At 28.2% G+C, this 17,501-nt stretch overlaps 1 protein-coding gene across 3 annotated transcripts; it reads left to right on the top strand.

The window, feature by feature from the left end:
• Window positions 1-4,496: 4,496 nt before the first annotated feature.
• LOC132939606 (protein kinase shaggy) lies at window positions 4,497-17,322 on the top strand. 3 transcript variants are annotated; one of them, XR_009663993.1, is made up of 10 exons: window positions 4,497-5,366; window positions 9,047-9,237; window positions 9,814-9,897; window positions 9,963-10,073; window positions 10,155-10,392; window positions 11,510-11,703; window positions 12,674-12,875; window positions 13,453-13,643; window positions 14,944-14,992; window positions 16,274-17,322. XR_009663993.1 is itself a non-coding variant. In XM_061006867.1 (9 exons), exons 1-8 carry the CDS (start codon window positions 5,282-5,284, stop codon window positions 13,638-13,640), a joined length of 1,293 nt encoding a protein of 430 aa, XP_060862850.1. In that variant the 5' UTR covers window positions 4,498-5,281; the 3' UTR covers window positions 13,641-13,643; window positions 14,944-17,322. The 3 variants fall into 3 exon arrangements, 2 of the variants coding, with proteins under 2 accessions (XP_060862850.1, XP_060862851.1); XM_061006867.1 differs by having other exon boundaries at window positions 4,498-5,366; window positions 14,944-17,322; XM_061006868.1 differs by having other exon boundaries at window positions 4,501-5,366; window positions 12,689-12,875; window positions 14,944-17,322.
• The last annotated feature ends 179 nt before the right edge of the window (window positions 17,323-17,501 follow it).

Raw genomic sequence — 17,501 nt, 5'->3', positions numbered from 1 at the left:
ATGTCTATAAAAAGTGATTATATATTTTTTAGATAATATATTTGTTGCGCCGCGGCAGTAATGCAAAATCAATTACCGCGGTGTCGTCGGGTATAAACTGAAAAAAAAAACATAATATATTTATGAAGTACCTATGAAGAACCTTGCATTACATTTCAAAATCTTTAGCTATAAAAATTATCAAATTTTCGTGATTTTAACAAATTTTGTCAAAATTTGAACTTCAAGTGGTTAAAAAAAAATGTTTTAATATTTTTAAATAGCTATATAGAAACTTATAATAAACCTTGTGTTAAATTTTCAAACTTTTTGACCCAGGAAAAAAAATGTAATAGACATTTTTAGAAATAATTAAAAGTTTAAAATGTCTATAAATAGTACAAAATTAGTGCATGTGTTAGGAAATTATAAAACATTAAGTGAAAATTTCGTTATTTATTTTTAAATTATTACTAAATAAAAAAATCGTTTTTTACACTTTTATATCCAATTTCATCAGTATTTAAACTTTAGATGCTCATAAAAATTATTCGTGGAATTACACTCAATTTTTTTTTAATTTCAAAAAAACAAGTAACACCTTATGAGTTATGACTTATGAGGCACCTTGTGGCTTGTACAGTTGTACTACATTTTTAATCCTTAGGTTTGGTTAAAAATTGTATGCTATAACTTTTAATTATAAAAAATTTTGTTTACTCTCAAGTTCTTAACAAATCTTATCAAATTTATTTTATTAAAATTAGGGGGGGGGTCCAAATTTTTTTCCACATGTAATAAGTAGGTATACAATCAGTGGTTTGCACCTTAAGAATTTTAAATTCTGTCAATCAATGGGGGGGGGGGAGGGGCTGACCTGAAAACTTCCTCTTGGGTACACCCCTGTCCGTTATCTTATATACTATACTATAGTTAGGTTAGGTTAGGTTCCCGTGACCGTAATAACCTCTTAAAATAATTGACAATACGCAAAATGTTTCTTCAAAGCCGTTCTTAGAAATATCATGGTTTGTACTTTGCCTTTTATTGCACACAATATTTATACCATAACACAGCTAATGGATGGGGGGATGGCTGAAGCCCCCTTACCACCTGGGTACCCCACTGTCATTGACCTATTAGGTATACTGTATACATACAAGATTTTGCAGAGAACTGTAAGTTATGACTTATGGTATATCTTTGGTTATGGGCTTATGGTTAATAATTTTTATTTTTATTTTTAAGATAATAATTACATAATATGATTTATGAATAAGAATCATAATAATATAAAAGCAGGTAAGTGGATGCCACTCTGCTGTACAGTAGGTTACAAGTGGGTCAATGTATAATGTATTGTAATAAACTTGAATCCAATGATATAATAACATTGTATTTGTATAAAAAAAACGATTCTGAGCGGAGACGGCTTGTCAGTCTGGATTTTTTAAATTGTTATTATTTATTATAGTTGAATACTTGAATTAATATTTATTTATTTTTTTATCATTATAATATAATTATTTTTTATTCGTTGCTATGGTGATAAACAAAGCGTTAGAAATTAAAATCCTATTTTTAGCGGTTTTTTTGTAATTTGTCTGTAATTTTTCCCGTGGCATTAAATAACTATCGAGAAAATCAAAAAATGACCTCTCTAAAGTACTATCTTGATGCAATTCGCTCCGCTCAGAATCTAAAAACAGATATCTTTAATTAAAATATTAAAAAATGCTTCTATCAAAAATGGATTATATTGTTCTAATCATTGATATTGTAATAGGGTCTTGTGATACCTATCTAAATTTTAACTTGTTAATTAGAATATTAATGAATTAGTATATTATGCATCTTAGCATCTAGTTTTAAGAATTTATGAAAATAAAGTAAATAGGTACTAGGTAGGTACCTACTACCTAGGTATATAATCAATAAATATATATTATAAGTCATAAGTGTATAATAATTACTAGGTAAATTATATTGTAGTAGTATGCTATTGTAAGAGTAGTAGGTTTAATAATAAAATACCTACAGTTAATAGGTACCTACGACTCAAACACATAATTAGGTAGTTTATACAATTAGAAACATTCATAGTATTAATATACACATTGTAAAGAGACAAAAACTAAAAAGCAATAGGTTTCATAGCCTACCTAGCTAGTAGGTATATAGAATACAATTAATATAATTTAAAGTTGAAAACAATTAAATCACACCTTTTTCTTATATTATGAGTTATGACTTGCGGACAGTTGCGGACACTTGCGGTTACAGAAGTTAAACAATCTAATACACCGATGATTTTGTCCGTTTGTATTTTATACATATACCTACGACATACATGTTTTTTACGGTGTGATTTTGTCCTAGATTTTTTTTTAGCTACTCGAATCTCCACAGCATCTAGAGCCAATTTTGTGTCGTACCCAGAAGTCAGAATTCTCCTAATATATTTCCAAATAGTTGGATGCTTATGTCCACAGATTTTTACGAATCGATGACCCCACTATTCAGTATTTCAGTCACATTATTTGTTCGGTACCTAGGTACTTACCAACATACTACATAGTCCCCTTTACAAAAGTGGTTTTAATGTTGTATGAACATTTCACGAGGTAGGTGAACATATATAGGGCATAAGTGGAACTACTTACTAGTTTTTCCTATGATTGGGACGGATTGGTATTTCTGACCAGCCCGGAAAAATAACTTTTTAGCAGCCCCCCCCCCCCCCCCACAAGCGCTAGTTCATGGAAGTACCTGGTATTTGTTGGTGAGGGGGGGGGGCTTTCGGGGGGGCAAGTGTAAGGTGGTTAAGTGATATGGTACCTACTGAAGGTGGTAATTTTGTTTAGTCCTTTAAAAACCGTCTATAATTAATTGTTGTTAGTTTGTAACAGCAGATTACATTCGTGGAGTTCAGTAGCGCAAGCAGCGGCCCCGTCAACAAGTTAGTGAGCGGCCCATCGGGAATTTCTTTTTACAAATATTGTTTTTAAGATTTTTTTTCCATAGATTAGTTTTACTCTGCTTAATTGCCTGCACATGTGTTATAGACAAAATAAGCCTTCATATTGCCTCAAAGAATTCAGATAGCTGACACCTAATGAACTCTTTAATTCTTAATTTTAATTAAAAATATAATTAAATCGCATATTTGCATATATAGTTCGGATAAATACACGTTTACACTCTGGAATTATCTATTATTTATCAATGGGTTTAACTAAACGTCACCTACACCGTTATTATAGGGTAAACATTTGCGTGTAGGTAATTGGGTTTGGGTGATAGGTATTATTAGACATTTTGATCGTAATAACTTTAACTAGGTACCTAGTTATTAAAATTCGAAAAACAGTTAAAAAAGTTCAAACGTAATTTAATTACAAATTATTAATATTAAATAGGTAGGTATACCTAAAAATAATATAATATTATTTATAATTATACGATCGTGTGAATGAATGCGATTTAGGGTAATATAATAAAAACTGCAGTCTGCAGTCAATCGTTTTAGCCAAAAGCCTGACTCACGCATGCGTTAATAATAACAAAATTCCAAGTATAATACTATAATAAAAGGCGGAGTCTTATTTAAGTGGTGGCCGGGGGGGGGATGCAGCCCTGGGCCCTGACATAATTGCAGGCCTCTATATATTACCTACTGTACCTAGTCAGTAGTCATAATGACATAATGTACGTTTTATTTATACCAATGAATGAATGAATATTAAATAATTTATTTATAATCTTAAAAAATAAATTGAGTATAAATAAACCATAGGTATAGCAAAATAACTGAATTTATAATTTAAGTTAAGGGGCCCCACCAAAAAATTAGCATCGGGCCCCAAAATTCCTAAATAGGGCTGTGATAGTAGGTATATCGCACACGGATATAAAATCACGTCGGCGGGCCTTATAAACACCAAATTCGGCGGCAAACGGTGCTATTTCTACACTCTTTTTTTATCCATGAACGCGGTTTTAAGGTTACGTTCGTTCCAGTCGTCTCCGATCGAATGTCGAGAAAGACACGGATATCGGCAAGACGCGCGGCGGCGTCGTTCAAACAGCGCCACCTGACCCTGCGCGCCGACGTGACTATCGCGTTTCGAGATGATTATGATAATATTTTCTACGAGATAAACAGATCGATATTTTGTTTTTGGCGGATAGCTGGTAATTGCCACAAATTGTGTTTACGACAAAATGTCGAAAAATCGGCAATCGGAAACGGGCCCCGACCGAACCGGTCGTTTTTTGGCCGCCCAACGGTCCGCGGCGCATTGGCCAATGAGTAATGACGCCGGACACGAAAGGAGTAAAATGTGGAAATGCGGCGGAACGGGCCTGCCGCCGACGTGCCGCGCGAGAGTCGGCGGCGCCGCTACTACGCAATAGACTGACGTCACAGTCACGTTTTCGACATTGTGCGATGGCGTGCGCGGGCCGTGGCGGTGTGTCGGCCGCGGTCGCGGGTCGGGGGGTCCCCCTAACCGCTCCGATTGGGTCAATGTCTGCCGTCTGGTGCTGCGTCCGCCGTCGTTTCCAAAATGGAGACACAGCCGCGTCGAACTCGTGATTAAAACACGATTTACGAACGACCCAAGACGAAAGCTCGCTTTCCGCCGACGACGACGACCAGCGCCGTTCGTTTCGGCCGCCCAAATTTAGTATAGATTCCCGTCGGAAAAAAGTCGAACTATAATAAAATATTATTCTCGTCCGTTTCTCCCGCGGTCGAGGAGTTTGGTCGGTCCGTTAACACCAAGCCGCGGTCTGCGTGTGCGCGCGCTCGCGTGTGTGTGTGTACCCGTGTACCGTGTTTGAGTGTGCGTGCGCGTACTGCGTACAGTCCGTCGTCGTTTTCCAATGTGCTGCTCTGCCGCCGCCGCCGCCACCACTACCCTCAGGTAGTAGCGTACACTAGCGTAGTATGTGGGCCGCGAACCAGGCCAGATAGGCGTATCAGAAAAATTTCTTCTTTTTTTTTTTTTTATCAATAAAAAAAAGTGCGGAGCAATAAATCACGTTTCCTTTTCTCGTTCCGTTTTGTACGGCACACATTTTCCATTACCACCCGTGTGTGTGTATTTACGCGGAACTCGCGAGTTCTCACGAATTATGTAAAACCGAAGAGCAGCCCCCCGCCGCACACTTGGTCGACGACGCCGACGACGACTGCTGTCTGCTACGAGACGACGACGACGACAACGACGACGGTTGATAAAAGAGCTTCTCCGAGAAGAGAACTCGACGACGATTTTCACACCACCCGCCGGTGGACATGAGCGGAAGGCCCAGGACCACTTCCTTTGCTGAAGGAAATAAGACTTCTCCGAATCCTCCTCTGGGCGGAATTAAAGTCATAAGTACGTACTTGCAAGCGCTCTCACACATACATTTGCACTCTTACTTACTACTGTGTATGCACCCAAAATTACTTACAACTTACATTACTTTCGTAATACTTACGACGACAGCACATTGTCTTGACAAGTCGATCCACGCTACTTAGGTGTACCAGCTAATCTTTTAAACTGCTGTCATACTCTCACTCACTCTCACTGTAAAAGTGGTCGAAGAATATCACGGATCTTGTCTGTTTTATTTGGTTGTGGAATACATCTTTCAATCTACTGTTAGGTGCTTACCTCTGTCATGTTACGGCTTTTCATCCCCATCACACAAACAATTCCACTAATTATTTATAATACGCTATCTTTTTAAAACTCCAAGGTAATTTGCTAAACCTATCTTGCATACCCACATTCCTTAGAATCAATTTCATATTTTATTAGGTACTTATAAGTAGGTATTTGGGTATATTATTTGTAAATTAATGATTCCTTGTTTTTCAATAAAATATATAAACGATAAATTCAAGTCACTTGCATGATTTTGGCGTACTTAAATAACACTCTAGGTCTAATTGCTAATAATAAATTCTTGTGATAACTAAGTAAGCTAATCAACTGTGGATGTGACAATACTTTCAGGATTTTCTACGGTCATAGTTCTTGACAAAGAGATAAATATTTATTTTTCCAACAAAGGAATCAGTTGTAATTCTCTATTGAGTTATAGCTATAAAATTATCCACCATTATAATGTTTAAATAATGTACTTAAATACGTCATTCTGCTAACTATGTTAGATAAAAATATATTAATTATCATCACAATAAAAAAAAATCTGTCTAGGCTTACTGTTATTTCATTAGTCATATTATGATACTAATGTGTATCTAATATCTACTGCCTTACCACACCTGCATGTAATGCACCTACCCAATTTTAAATTTTGAATATTTTGAATTATAACCTTTTTAAAAATTATTGAATAAATTTAGGAATTTGTGTATTCTTAATTAAATTTGATACCTAGTAAATACATAAATAAGATAATTAAACTAATATATTCTTCTTTAAAAATGTATTTTTGTTGCTAATTATAATGATTGCATTTTTTATTTCAACATTTAATTCATTATGCAACATTTGAAAGTTTATTTACATGAAAAAAAATGTATTTATCAGTGCTTACTTATGCAAACAAATTTAATAAATTCTTTCATGCTGTGTAATAGGTAAGTACTTACTTATTGGAGTTGTCAAATAAGGATGTATGCATCTAAAATTGTAAAATGGTTTAAAATATGGTATTTTTTAATTTTTATAGAAAATTTAGGAGTAGGTGGGGTATGTATGTAATTGACAATAGTAGGTACTTATGTTAAGTATGTATATTATTATATATTATGTATGTTACATTTATGATAAAAATTAAATGTTTATAAGGTACCTACCTACAACATATATTATTTATTATTTAGGTATACCTACAATTTTCTAATTAGGGTTTTGGTAATTTTATTTCATGACAGTCAAGTTTTATATCCCATACCATACAGTTGTCAGAACACTACAAAAATTTTACCAGTTACTAGTCTAAATGTGCCTTAGTTGTTTTAGATACATTTCTGGCTACTTGTATCACTTGTAAGCTTTTTTTTACTGTTATACTTTAGCTATTGTTATTGTTACTTAATTATTATTGCCATCATACATGTATCCTTGTTAACTATCAATTGGTGTAAAATATATACAATAAAAATAATATATAGGTAAATAATAATTTTTATGTATCTATGGACTATGGGTATACTAGTTACTAGTTACCTATATGCCCGTGAATATGTCATCACATTTATTTAAATAACAAATTAATTAATTACAACTAGGTACCTACCTACTTATACAGTTAATTAGTTTGATTTAATATTATTCAAAATAATTTAGGTTGGTATCGAATATATGCAATTTTTACTGTACCTACCAATTTATTATTAGATATGAAATAAAAAATATTACTTATTATTAAAATATTTTGTTAGTTAAAATCTTGATAACAAAAAAATAAATATTAAAGTGATTTTTATTCAGGTATTAAAATATTATATATCTTACCTAGATATCTTAATGAAATGATTGATTGAGTTCAATTTATCAATTATAATTTTTCATTTAAATAAATAACCTTTGTTGAATCTAAAAATATATTGGTTAGTTGATTTCATTGTGCCAAGTTAATTTTGAAATGACAGACCTTTTTTCCAATTCAATGTCAATACATTGGCTTGTAATGTTAGTAAGCTAAGTAGTGATGGATTTACATCTCCCGTGTGAAGATCCTTCAATAACTGATGTGGTTCCTATTTGGAATCCAACTGTGGTAGCAAACGCTGAACGTATAAGACTTCAAGGTATTAATTTTCTTAATATTATCCTTTAAAATGGATTATTCACAATCTATTATAAATTCTCATCCATAAATAATTCAATAGGTTTGTTTTACTTTTTTTTTTGATTGAGTTTAAACTTATTTAGAACTCCAATTGTCTATGATCTGAAAGTAATCTTATTAGTTATCTGTATAATTTTAAGAATTTTATAGAATCTATAGTTCATTCTTGAACTAATGATAATCTATTTAAACTGAATCTGAATATCTAATATGTTTGATACATGTTAGTCTCTATTTGTCCTTTATTTATTTCAAATTTGCATATCAAAAAACATTGGAATGTTTTTATCAATCAAAGTATATATTTTTATTTTTTATATTTAATAATTTTAAATAAAAATAAATGACTAGGTATAAGTCCTAAGTTCTAAGAATAATTATTCTATTTTTTGTATAATGTTTTCTCATTACATAGTTTATCTTAATAATTTTATTAGTTCTATTGAACTTATTTCATTTTAAAAATATATATAATATTTTGTAATTATGATAAGAATTAAGAACTCGTTTTGTTAAAGGTTCAATTTTCAAACAGACAAATAATAAATTATCATACTTAATTAAAATTAGGCAAGTAGTTTGTAAAAAAAAAAAACGTATATACAGGTCTCCAAGAAATCTATAATAAATTTAGGTTAATTTTATTACGAGTTATTCTTACAGATTATCGGTTAACTGATAATAGCATTTATTCTACCGAGTTATGTTAAAATTATTTAGTATAGGTAATACTAAATAAAAACTATCTTTAAGTTTAATAAAACTGTCTTAAGTTATTGACCTTTTTTTTGATTAGTTATTTTATGGTATTTAGTTCACTACTTTATACCTGTTTGCTTACCTCTTAGTCATTAATCATTATCATTATTTATTTTTGTATTATTTTTAATTTCATAAATTTCCAATAAAAAAAAGTATACTTTAAAAATAGTTTCTAACTTAAGTGCATTAATAGATACACCTACCTACGTTTATTAAAATCATTAAATTTTTTTTTTTATATACCTATAATGCTAGTACTAAATTAGATACTTGTTGTTGCTTGTTTAGATGTCAAACATTCATTGATTCACACAATTGATAAGCAAAATGATAGTCACTCACTGTTATAAATTATAGTACATATTATAATAGTGATTCAATATAATAACATTCAAATTTAATAATCTTGTTATTTTTAATTTAAGTACATTTAAGCATTTTGTAAAAATTCTAATTTTACTTCATGGCAATTTATTTATTTTAGGTAAAGATGGCAGTAAAGTCACTACAGTTGTGGCTAATCCCTGCCAGGGACCAGATCGACCCTTGGAGGTGTCGTATACAGATACAATGGTTATCGGCAATGGAAGTTTTGGTGTTGTATACCAAGCTAAATTATGCGATACAGGAGAAATGGTTGCTATTAAAAAAGTTCTTCAAGATAAAAGATTTAAAGTAAGTTCTACTATTTTGTTACCTAACTTTTATTTTAAATGTAAAATATTAACATACTTTTGATAGTTTGTTTTTTAAATGTTTGATTTTCTTGAGAAATGTATGCACTGTCCATTAAATATAGTGTTTTTATATTTTAACAAAAGCACTATAATTATAAACATAATTATTTAGATTAAAACAAGACAATTTGATTAATGTCTTGTACTTATATGAGAATTGCTCTAGCAACAGATTTTATTTGAGGTCTAGTATATTACTCAAAGATTTGGAAAATATATAAAAAATGAATTAAATTAAATATAACCCCTGTCAATGTAAAGCCACATCCAGACTTAAGATAAATTTGTAGAAAACATGTGTTAATCTAGGTCTGAAAGTGTCTTAAAATAGGCATAAATTATTATTATTAATAATGTAAAATAATTTAAAAATGTCTATCTTTGTTCTCTAAAAAAACTATAACTGTAAGTCTGTAACTGTTCAAAAAGTGATTGCAGTTAAATTATTTTTGTATTTCGATCAATAATTTTAAATATTTTTTTATATATTTATTAATTTTATGGGTTATTTTAGAACCGCGAATTACAAATAATGAAACGCCTAGATCATTGTAACATAGTGAAATTGAAATTCTTCTTTTATTCAAGTGGTGACAAGGTAAATTTAAAATTATTTAATTACCTATACTTATTTATTTTTTAAAACTATTGTGATTATTTTAGAAGGATGAAGTTTATCTAAATTTAGTTTTGGAATACATACCAGATACTGTATATAAAGTTGCTCGTCATTATAGCAAATTAAGGCAAACAATTCCGATTAACTACATAAAGGTTTGCTTCCTTACAATATTATAAAATTAATAATCAAAAAGAATGGTAATAATAAATGGTATCAATGAATTTATTTTATAGCTGTACATGTACCAGTTATTCCGAAGCTTGGCTTATATTCACTCATTAGGGATATGTCATCGTGATATTAAGCCTCAAAATTTGTTATTAAACCCTGAAACAGGAGTATTGAAATTGTGCGATTTTGGCAGTGCTAAGACTCTTATCAAGGGTGAACCTAATGTATCCTACATATGTTCAAGATACTATCGAGCACCTGAACTGATATTCGGTGCTATAGATTACACTACAAAAATTGGTAATTTTTATTTTTACATATAAAAACAAAATGTATTTAAACTTCATTAAATTTTATGTTTTTAAATTTTATGAAAATTAGGTGAGCCAATACTAATCACTAATCAGTATATTAAGAAATTATTTATTTATTGAGATAGTACCTAATATAAAATAAATATAGTAGACTGTATTAATTGTTGCTGATATAATTATTTATCAGTAAATAATAGCTTATCGTTATTAGCTTAAGCATATTTCTTAACTATATGTTGTTTTATTTATTGGTTTATTTATTATCATTGATGGCGACTATTGTGTTTAAATTATTATTTATTTAGATTTTATTTTATATGATAATATAAGACCAATATTTGAGGCAGGTGTTTAGAAAGCTAATTATTTGTTACAGTTTTATAACTTAAGGTGCCCGGTGCCAATGTCGTTTTGTCCAAAAAATACATTACTGTAGAATTTACCAAATTTGATCATTTTTTATTTAAAATAACAGGGTTATATTCTACAGGCTGTGTTGAACTCTGTTTTTCAATATTTTAATCTCAAAATTTCTATTAATATGTCTAATCAAATGTTAAACTTTTTTTGCATATTATTTTATACCAACAATTTTACAAGGCTTGAGAGTATTTCATGTGAAGTGAAGTCATTTTTGTTAATATTATACACCATATATATCAACCTCCCTTAAATAATTATTGTGCAGTATACTAGTGGAAAAGTATTATAATTATGGTAGTAATTAAAATATTATATTCAAATTGTATAGAATTGAGAAAAATTTGAAAAATTGGCTTTGCTATAATAAAGTATAAAGTATTTAAAGATTTTAATATAATGTTTTATGGAATTTTACCAAGCAATTTATGTATTATCAACCTTAGCAGATAAAATATGTAAGCTCCATTTAAAATACATATTTGAAAATATCTTTGCAAAACTGTAACTTATATGTATTTCTATGTACATAACCACCTGTTATAATGTTCTTTTTAAAATGTTAACCCAATTTTTATGATTTTTTTGTTTTTTTACTCACTTAATAATTTAGTTTTATACAACTTTTCAATTTCAATTATAATGTATCAATTGTTTTATCTAATGAAATATTGATTCCTTAGATGTATGGAGTGCTGGTTGTGTATTAGCTGAACTTATGTTAGGTCAGCCAATCTTCCCTGGAGACTCTGGTGTTGATCAATTAGTGGAAATTATAAAAGTCCTTGGCACACCAACAAGAGAACAGATTAGAGAAATGAATCCCAACTATACAGAATTCAAATTCCCACAGATCAAATCTCATCCTTGGTCAAAGGTAGGTTATTGTTTGAATTGGATTTTTATTGAATTTAATTAATATGTAAAAGCTTAAAAAAATTATACATACTTCCAGAGTTTGCTCATAGGCTTTTTTTAAAACTTTTATCTCTAAACGTAACTAACATTTAAGAGTTAAAATTATAATTTTGGTAAATTAAATGTTGTTTAAGTTATATTAATTTGATCTAGATGTTAGAAATTACTATAGTAAGTATTATAATTACTATAATAATAGTAACATTTGATGAATAATTAGATGTAACTAATATATAAAGAAAAATATTAAACATTAAATAGTGTTTGAGCAAATTCAATTTACAGGGTGTTTCAATTTCTTTTATCTATCAAATAATATAACTAATTTTTCCCCTTTTTTTGGATAAGTTAATTTTTTTACTAATATTATTTCAGTAAGACATGTTAGAGGAGAATTATCTATACTTTTATTTTTAACGTACATATTGTACCTTGCAGTTTATGCTGCAACGCATGTCGTTCCCAAAAAACAGCAATGTTCATCAAAAAATTAGAGTAAGTCGAAAAATGACTATGAGACAGTTTGTATATCTAACCGGTTTTTCTTGTTCAATTATTATAACCTTTTGACATACTCTTTATATTAAAAGAGTCTTAACAATTTGCATACAGAGGTTACAAGACTGATTATTTAGTTTATAATTTATAATGTTTTATGAAGATAATTTCAGTTTTATATAATAATAATTTATTAAATATTATTCTTTTGATAAGTTTAAAACAAATTAAGTATTTGCTCGTAATAGTGGTATTCGACTTGTGGTTATTACTGCTATATTTGAAAGTTTACTGTAGAACTTAAAGAAAATTAGAGCTCTAACATGTCTTTTGAATTGTTATATTTATTTAATTTATGCCGTTTTTCTTTTAATATTTGAACTGTAATGAAGTGTGTGTTTGAAGCGTATATTCTATGTGTTAACCTAAAGGCGTCATTTGTAAAGGTTTTCCGTATGCGGACACCAGCAGAAGCTGTAGAATTGGTGTCAGTGTTACTTGAATACACTCCATCACTTAGGGTGTCTCCATTACAAGCATGTGCTCATGCATTTTTTGATGAGCTAAGAGATCCGCTCCATAGATTACCAAATGGACGATCATTACCTCCACTATTCAATTTTACACAATTAGGTATGTAATTAACTTGTAATTAAATCAAAAATTATTTTAAGTTTCTGTTTAGATGTCACATCTCTGTATATTATCTCCATCTTACAAAAATTTAACGCTTAAAAATAATTTAAGAATTTTCACTCTACAGAACCAATTTTATGTTGTTAACTGCAATAGAGTGAATTTACCTATAATCAAACTTAAATGTAAGAACATTACCAGTGTTTTTTTGATTGTTCTTTACAATATTTAAATTTTTTATAAGTTGCGAATAGGTTTAAAATATTACAATTAAACAATGCTTACGACTATGCATACGGACATTAAAAATGGAAATATTGTAAGGAACTAACTTCGAAACACATATTATAATATTCTTACCTTTAAGTTTAATAATTGGTAAATTCACTGAAATATTAAAGCTTATAACACAAAATTGGTTTGGCTAATTGTACATTTTCTATGTTGTATCTGTATGTTTGTAAAATAGAGATAACACATGATGCAGCCGTGGCATGCCCTTAAATAATGTTTTAATATTACTATTTTTAACTTTATTTTAACCTCAAACTAAACTATTACATTTTTTCTTCAGAATTGAGTGCAGCTGGGTCTTTGAAATCTGCTTTGATACCCAAGCATTTAAAAGATTCTGTAGGGAGCGGAAATGAAGCATCTGCAGCTAGTGGTGGTCCATCTACTCCAGAGAATATTAATCCAGACAGTCCAAATCACCCTTCTTCATCGACTACTTCCAGGCAACCTTCAAATGAAATAGTTTAAAAGGTAAAGGAAAATGACGTTTATAATATGTAGATTTAGGATTGGTTTCTGTGAATTATTTTTAATAGGGTTGTCAAAAATCATTATTAAACTATACAATTAATATTGAAGTTTATTGTTTTAAAACCCTTTATACCTACATTTTATAATGAGTTATTTAAATTTGTATTCAATTGAAATTCCATCAAAATCATCCTAATTATTTATTGTTCATACCTATATTTTGTCTTTTTATACTTAAATTTTTATTTTAACAATAAGCATATTATAATGTATTGCTAAATCAAAAATGTTCGCTAATTTTGTTTACTTTATTATTTTCTTCTTCTCTTTAATTTTTTTTTTATTGTTATTAAAGTTGTATATTGCTTGCACAGTAGTAAAGTTGAGTAAAGCATAGTAACAAAAGTAATTTGACGTCATTCAATGAAATATTGGCAATGGTGTATTGCCAATTTAATTATTTTAACCTTCTTTTCAATGAAATGTACTACTTATTATTATAAATTTAAAATTAATGTCATTATAATCAATACTTATTTAGTAAAATACTGTTTACTTAAGTGCTTTTTCCATAGATTAAAGTGAAATAGTTTTTATTGAAAATAAAATGTACGTTGATGTACAATTGACATTCTTGTTCATTATTTTAAAAATATCAAAATTTTAAGTCATACAGCTTGGTTAAATCTAATCTTAATTATTTATTATCTTAATAGTTTATAGTACCTACTCCTCTACTACTTTGTTTCTTAATGACGGTTAATAATGTTTAAATAAAATTGTTTAATTAATCTAGTGTAATATATACAGCAGCATCATTTTCAACTGGTTGATTTATTACTATGGTAAAAGGTCTGAAAACAATTTTATTCCACCCATCTTGATTTCCATCTTAATTAATTTGAGTATTGACATATAAATCGTCAGTTTATACTATCTTAACTTTCAAGTAGATTTCAGTGAATTTTATTAGTTTTTAGAATGATAATGAATTGTATTATTAATGTGGAATTGGTAAATAAATTTACCATGACATGTGACTGAAGAATATATATACCTAATTAGGCTTTATGTTCTTGTAATAGCTAATAATAACTATCAACTTTTACCTACATTGTGTTTTTTTAATTTTTAGTAGTGTTTAATTAAATGTATAAGATGATAATTACAGCAAATATTAAATGCATTTGTTAATTTATAATCTTTAACCTACTGAAACTAAATTACTAAAAGGAAAGACCTTGGTCTTAAATGCTTTAGTATGTTAGTTATAAATATTGTTATTTTTTGTTGTTTACAGTGCGACCAAAAAATGCCTTGGCAATCAAACCACTCACAAACATATTAAGGTAATATATATGTACACCAAAAAAAAACTTATTACAAATTCATCATATCTGTATCGTTTTATGTATTTAGTTTTAAAAAAAGTACAGTCTAAGGTTGTCAACTTTGTTCTTAGGTATATTTGTTGATACCTAAAATCACCTTATGAAATGAATGAATTACGCAATTTTAAAACATTTTTAAGCTCATTTTCAATAATACTAACAACCATTTTTTTTCTTTTTGTTACAAACTTAAAACAAAATTATTGGAACTAATAATCAGTCTTATTTTAATCAAATATTATTATGTTGTTGTTTTTTCCTTTTTTATGGTAAGGTATTTGTTTTTTTTTCTCAGAGGATCTCGTCAAACGTGTAGCCTTTTAAAAATGAAATTCAGATTTTGATTTAGTTCCCAATTACTTGCCTTTTGTGTTATTTTTAAGTCCAAAGATAATTGTATAAACAATTAAATGTGTTAATATATACTAAAATAAACTCGTGTAAATATAGTGCAAATTCTTATGGTTTTGTAGTGTATTTTTTATGTTTGTAAGTGATGTGCATTCTTTGAAGGGGTAGGACTAAAGCTTTTATTCAATCATAATACATATTAATACAATTGTAGAGTACCTAATTGTTAATTTCATAAACTACAAATGATTTGTATAACATAAAATTGCAGGTGTTTAAAAACTTCTATTGCATTGATAATTTTATTTTATTTTTGCATACCCAACGTTCCTGTTTTTTTTTTTTGTAGACAACTTAAATATTAATATATATTATGATTTCTAAAATTCTAATAAAAATAAATCATTCATATTATTATTTATTCAGATAATCAATATTGTTAGTATATTATTATTTAAATATAATATGTACCTATTTATTGTACCTTGAAAAAAAAACCCATACACTTATAATTTATTACTTTTAACAAAATTGCATCTATTTCATATTGGGGTAGCATTAATTTAAATTCAACGATTATAATATTATATTAGTTAACATAAAACAAAAACCTTTTGTAATATACTGTCCTTTAATATCTTTTCTTTATTTTAATAAAATATTTTTTAATGGGTTTAATGTATATTATTTGTGAAAAAAATTTTGTTTTATTGTTCATAATAGTTGCAATCTATTAATAATAAATGGAAAAAAATTTGTCAAAAATAAAACGTTCATTCCAATGTATAAATGTTTTAATTTTATTAATTATATAATATATAAATTTTTTTTTATTTGACGTGTATAATATTAGTTAATCCAAACTGATTTTTTTTTGTCATACTCAAGGGTTCCTCTCTTTTCTCAAGACTAACGAGTATTGGAAAGAAAACACGCTTTTTAAATTAAAGTATATTTTTAATTTTAGTCATCAATTTGAAATTGTTAAATAATAAAAATCAAATGTAATGACTATTCAAAATTATGTACAAATTAGTTACTATCACATGCAAATTATGTTATTGGCACGTATTCCCAATTAATAAAAATCAACGCATATAACATAGAAGCCCGTAATTTAATTTTAACATAAATTAGTATATATTTAATTATATAGCAACCCAAAATTGTTTGGCAAAATGTTCTACAAAAATATTGCGCTTTTGGCGTATTATGTTATTATAACATAATTTATTTATATGTATAATATGATAATAATAAACCCATCGCGTTTATGCCAACGACCATACTTGTTCATACGTGAAACTGAATATTATATAACCAAGTACATAAATGTTTTTTATGCTTAAACAAAAAAATGAAAATAAAAATAAACAATATACTGATGCAGCTGTTGCATAGGTACAATATTAGTTAGAGCTCAATGTTGTCATAATAGAGAACAATTATTTTATTAGAAGCTCTGTATAACTGTGTAAAAGTGTAAAGTATTTAACAATAATATTGTATATTCATAATATATAAATGTAAAACTTGCATAGATATGATTATATAGTTTTGTGGCTAGTTAAACATATACAGTAATAATACCTATGTTGTTTTTTTTTATTATTATTTAATTATACAAATTGTACAATGTGCAAGACTATTAATACTAACTTTGATTTTTATTTCAATTGGTTGTTTTTTTTTGTATGTATATTTATATATTTATGTATATAGATACAAATATATAAATATATATATATATATATGTATATTGCATATGTAGTGTTTCTTTTTTGATATTATATGAAAACCATTCAAATTGTATACAATTAAAATTATGTTCTTGTCTCTCTACATATTTTTCTGTGGTATGTATTAATGTATCATTTATATTTTATATTATACTTACATGGACTATCTATATCCTAAAATAAATTATTGATTTTGCAGTTTTTGTTGTATAATATATTATCTAATATAATTTGCATACTAGAAATTTGATAATTTTGATCATAAAAATTCTAATATTTGTATAATTATTCAAATAACGAAATAGGTATCAAAAGCAGTACTGTCGTGTATTTAGTGTTAAAATTAAAATATATTAATGTGAAATTCGGTGTGTGTG

This window comes from Metopolophium dirhodum, chromosome 2 (assembly GCF_019925205.1).
Source record: "Metopolophium dirhodum isolate CAU chromosome 2, ASM1992520v1, whole genome shotgun sequence".
Lineage (NCBI taxonomy): Eukaryota > Metazoa > Arthropoda > Insecta > Hemiptera > Aphididae > Metopolophium > Metopolophium dirhodum.
The sequence above is the reverse complement of the archived record's forward strand: the minus strand, read 5'-3'. Positions and strand labels throughout refer to the sequence as shown.

Coding starts and splice junctions, on each gene's coding strand:
- LOC132939606 (XM_061006867.1), top strand. CDS start 5,282: ATGAGCGGAAGGCCCAGGACCACTTCCTTTGCTGAAGGAAATAAGACT. Junction 5,367..9,046: donor GGGCGGAATTAAAGTCATAA/GTACGTACTTGC, acceptor TATTTATTTTAG/GTAAAGATGGCAGTAAAGTC. Junction 9,238..9,813: donor TTCAAGATAAAAGATTTAAA/GTAAGTTCTACT, acceptor GGGTTATTTTAG/AACCGCGAATTACAAATAAT.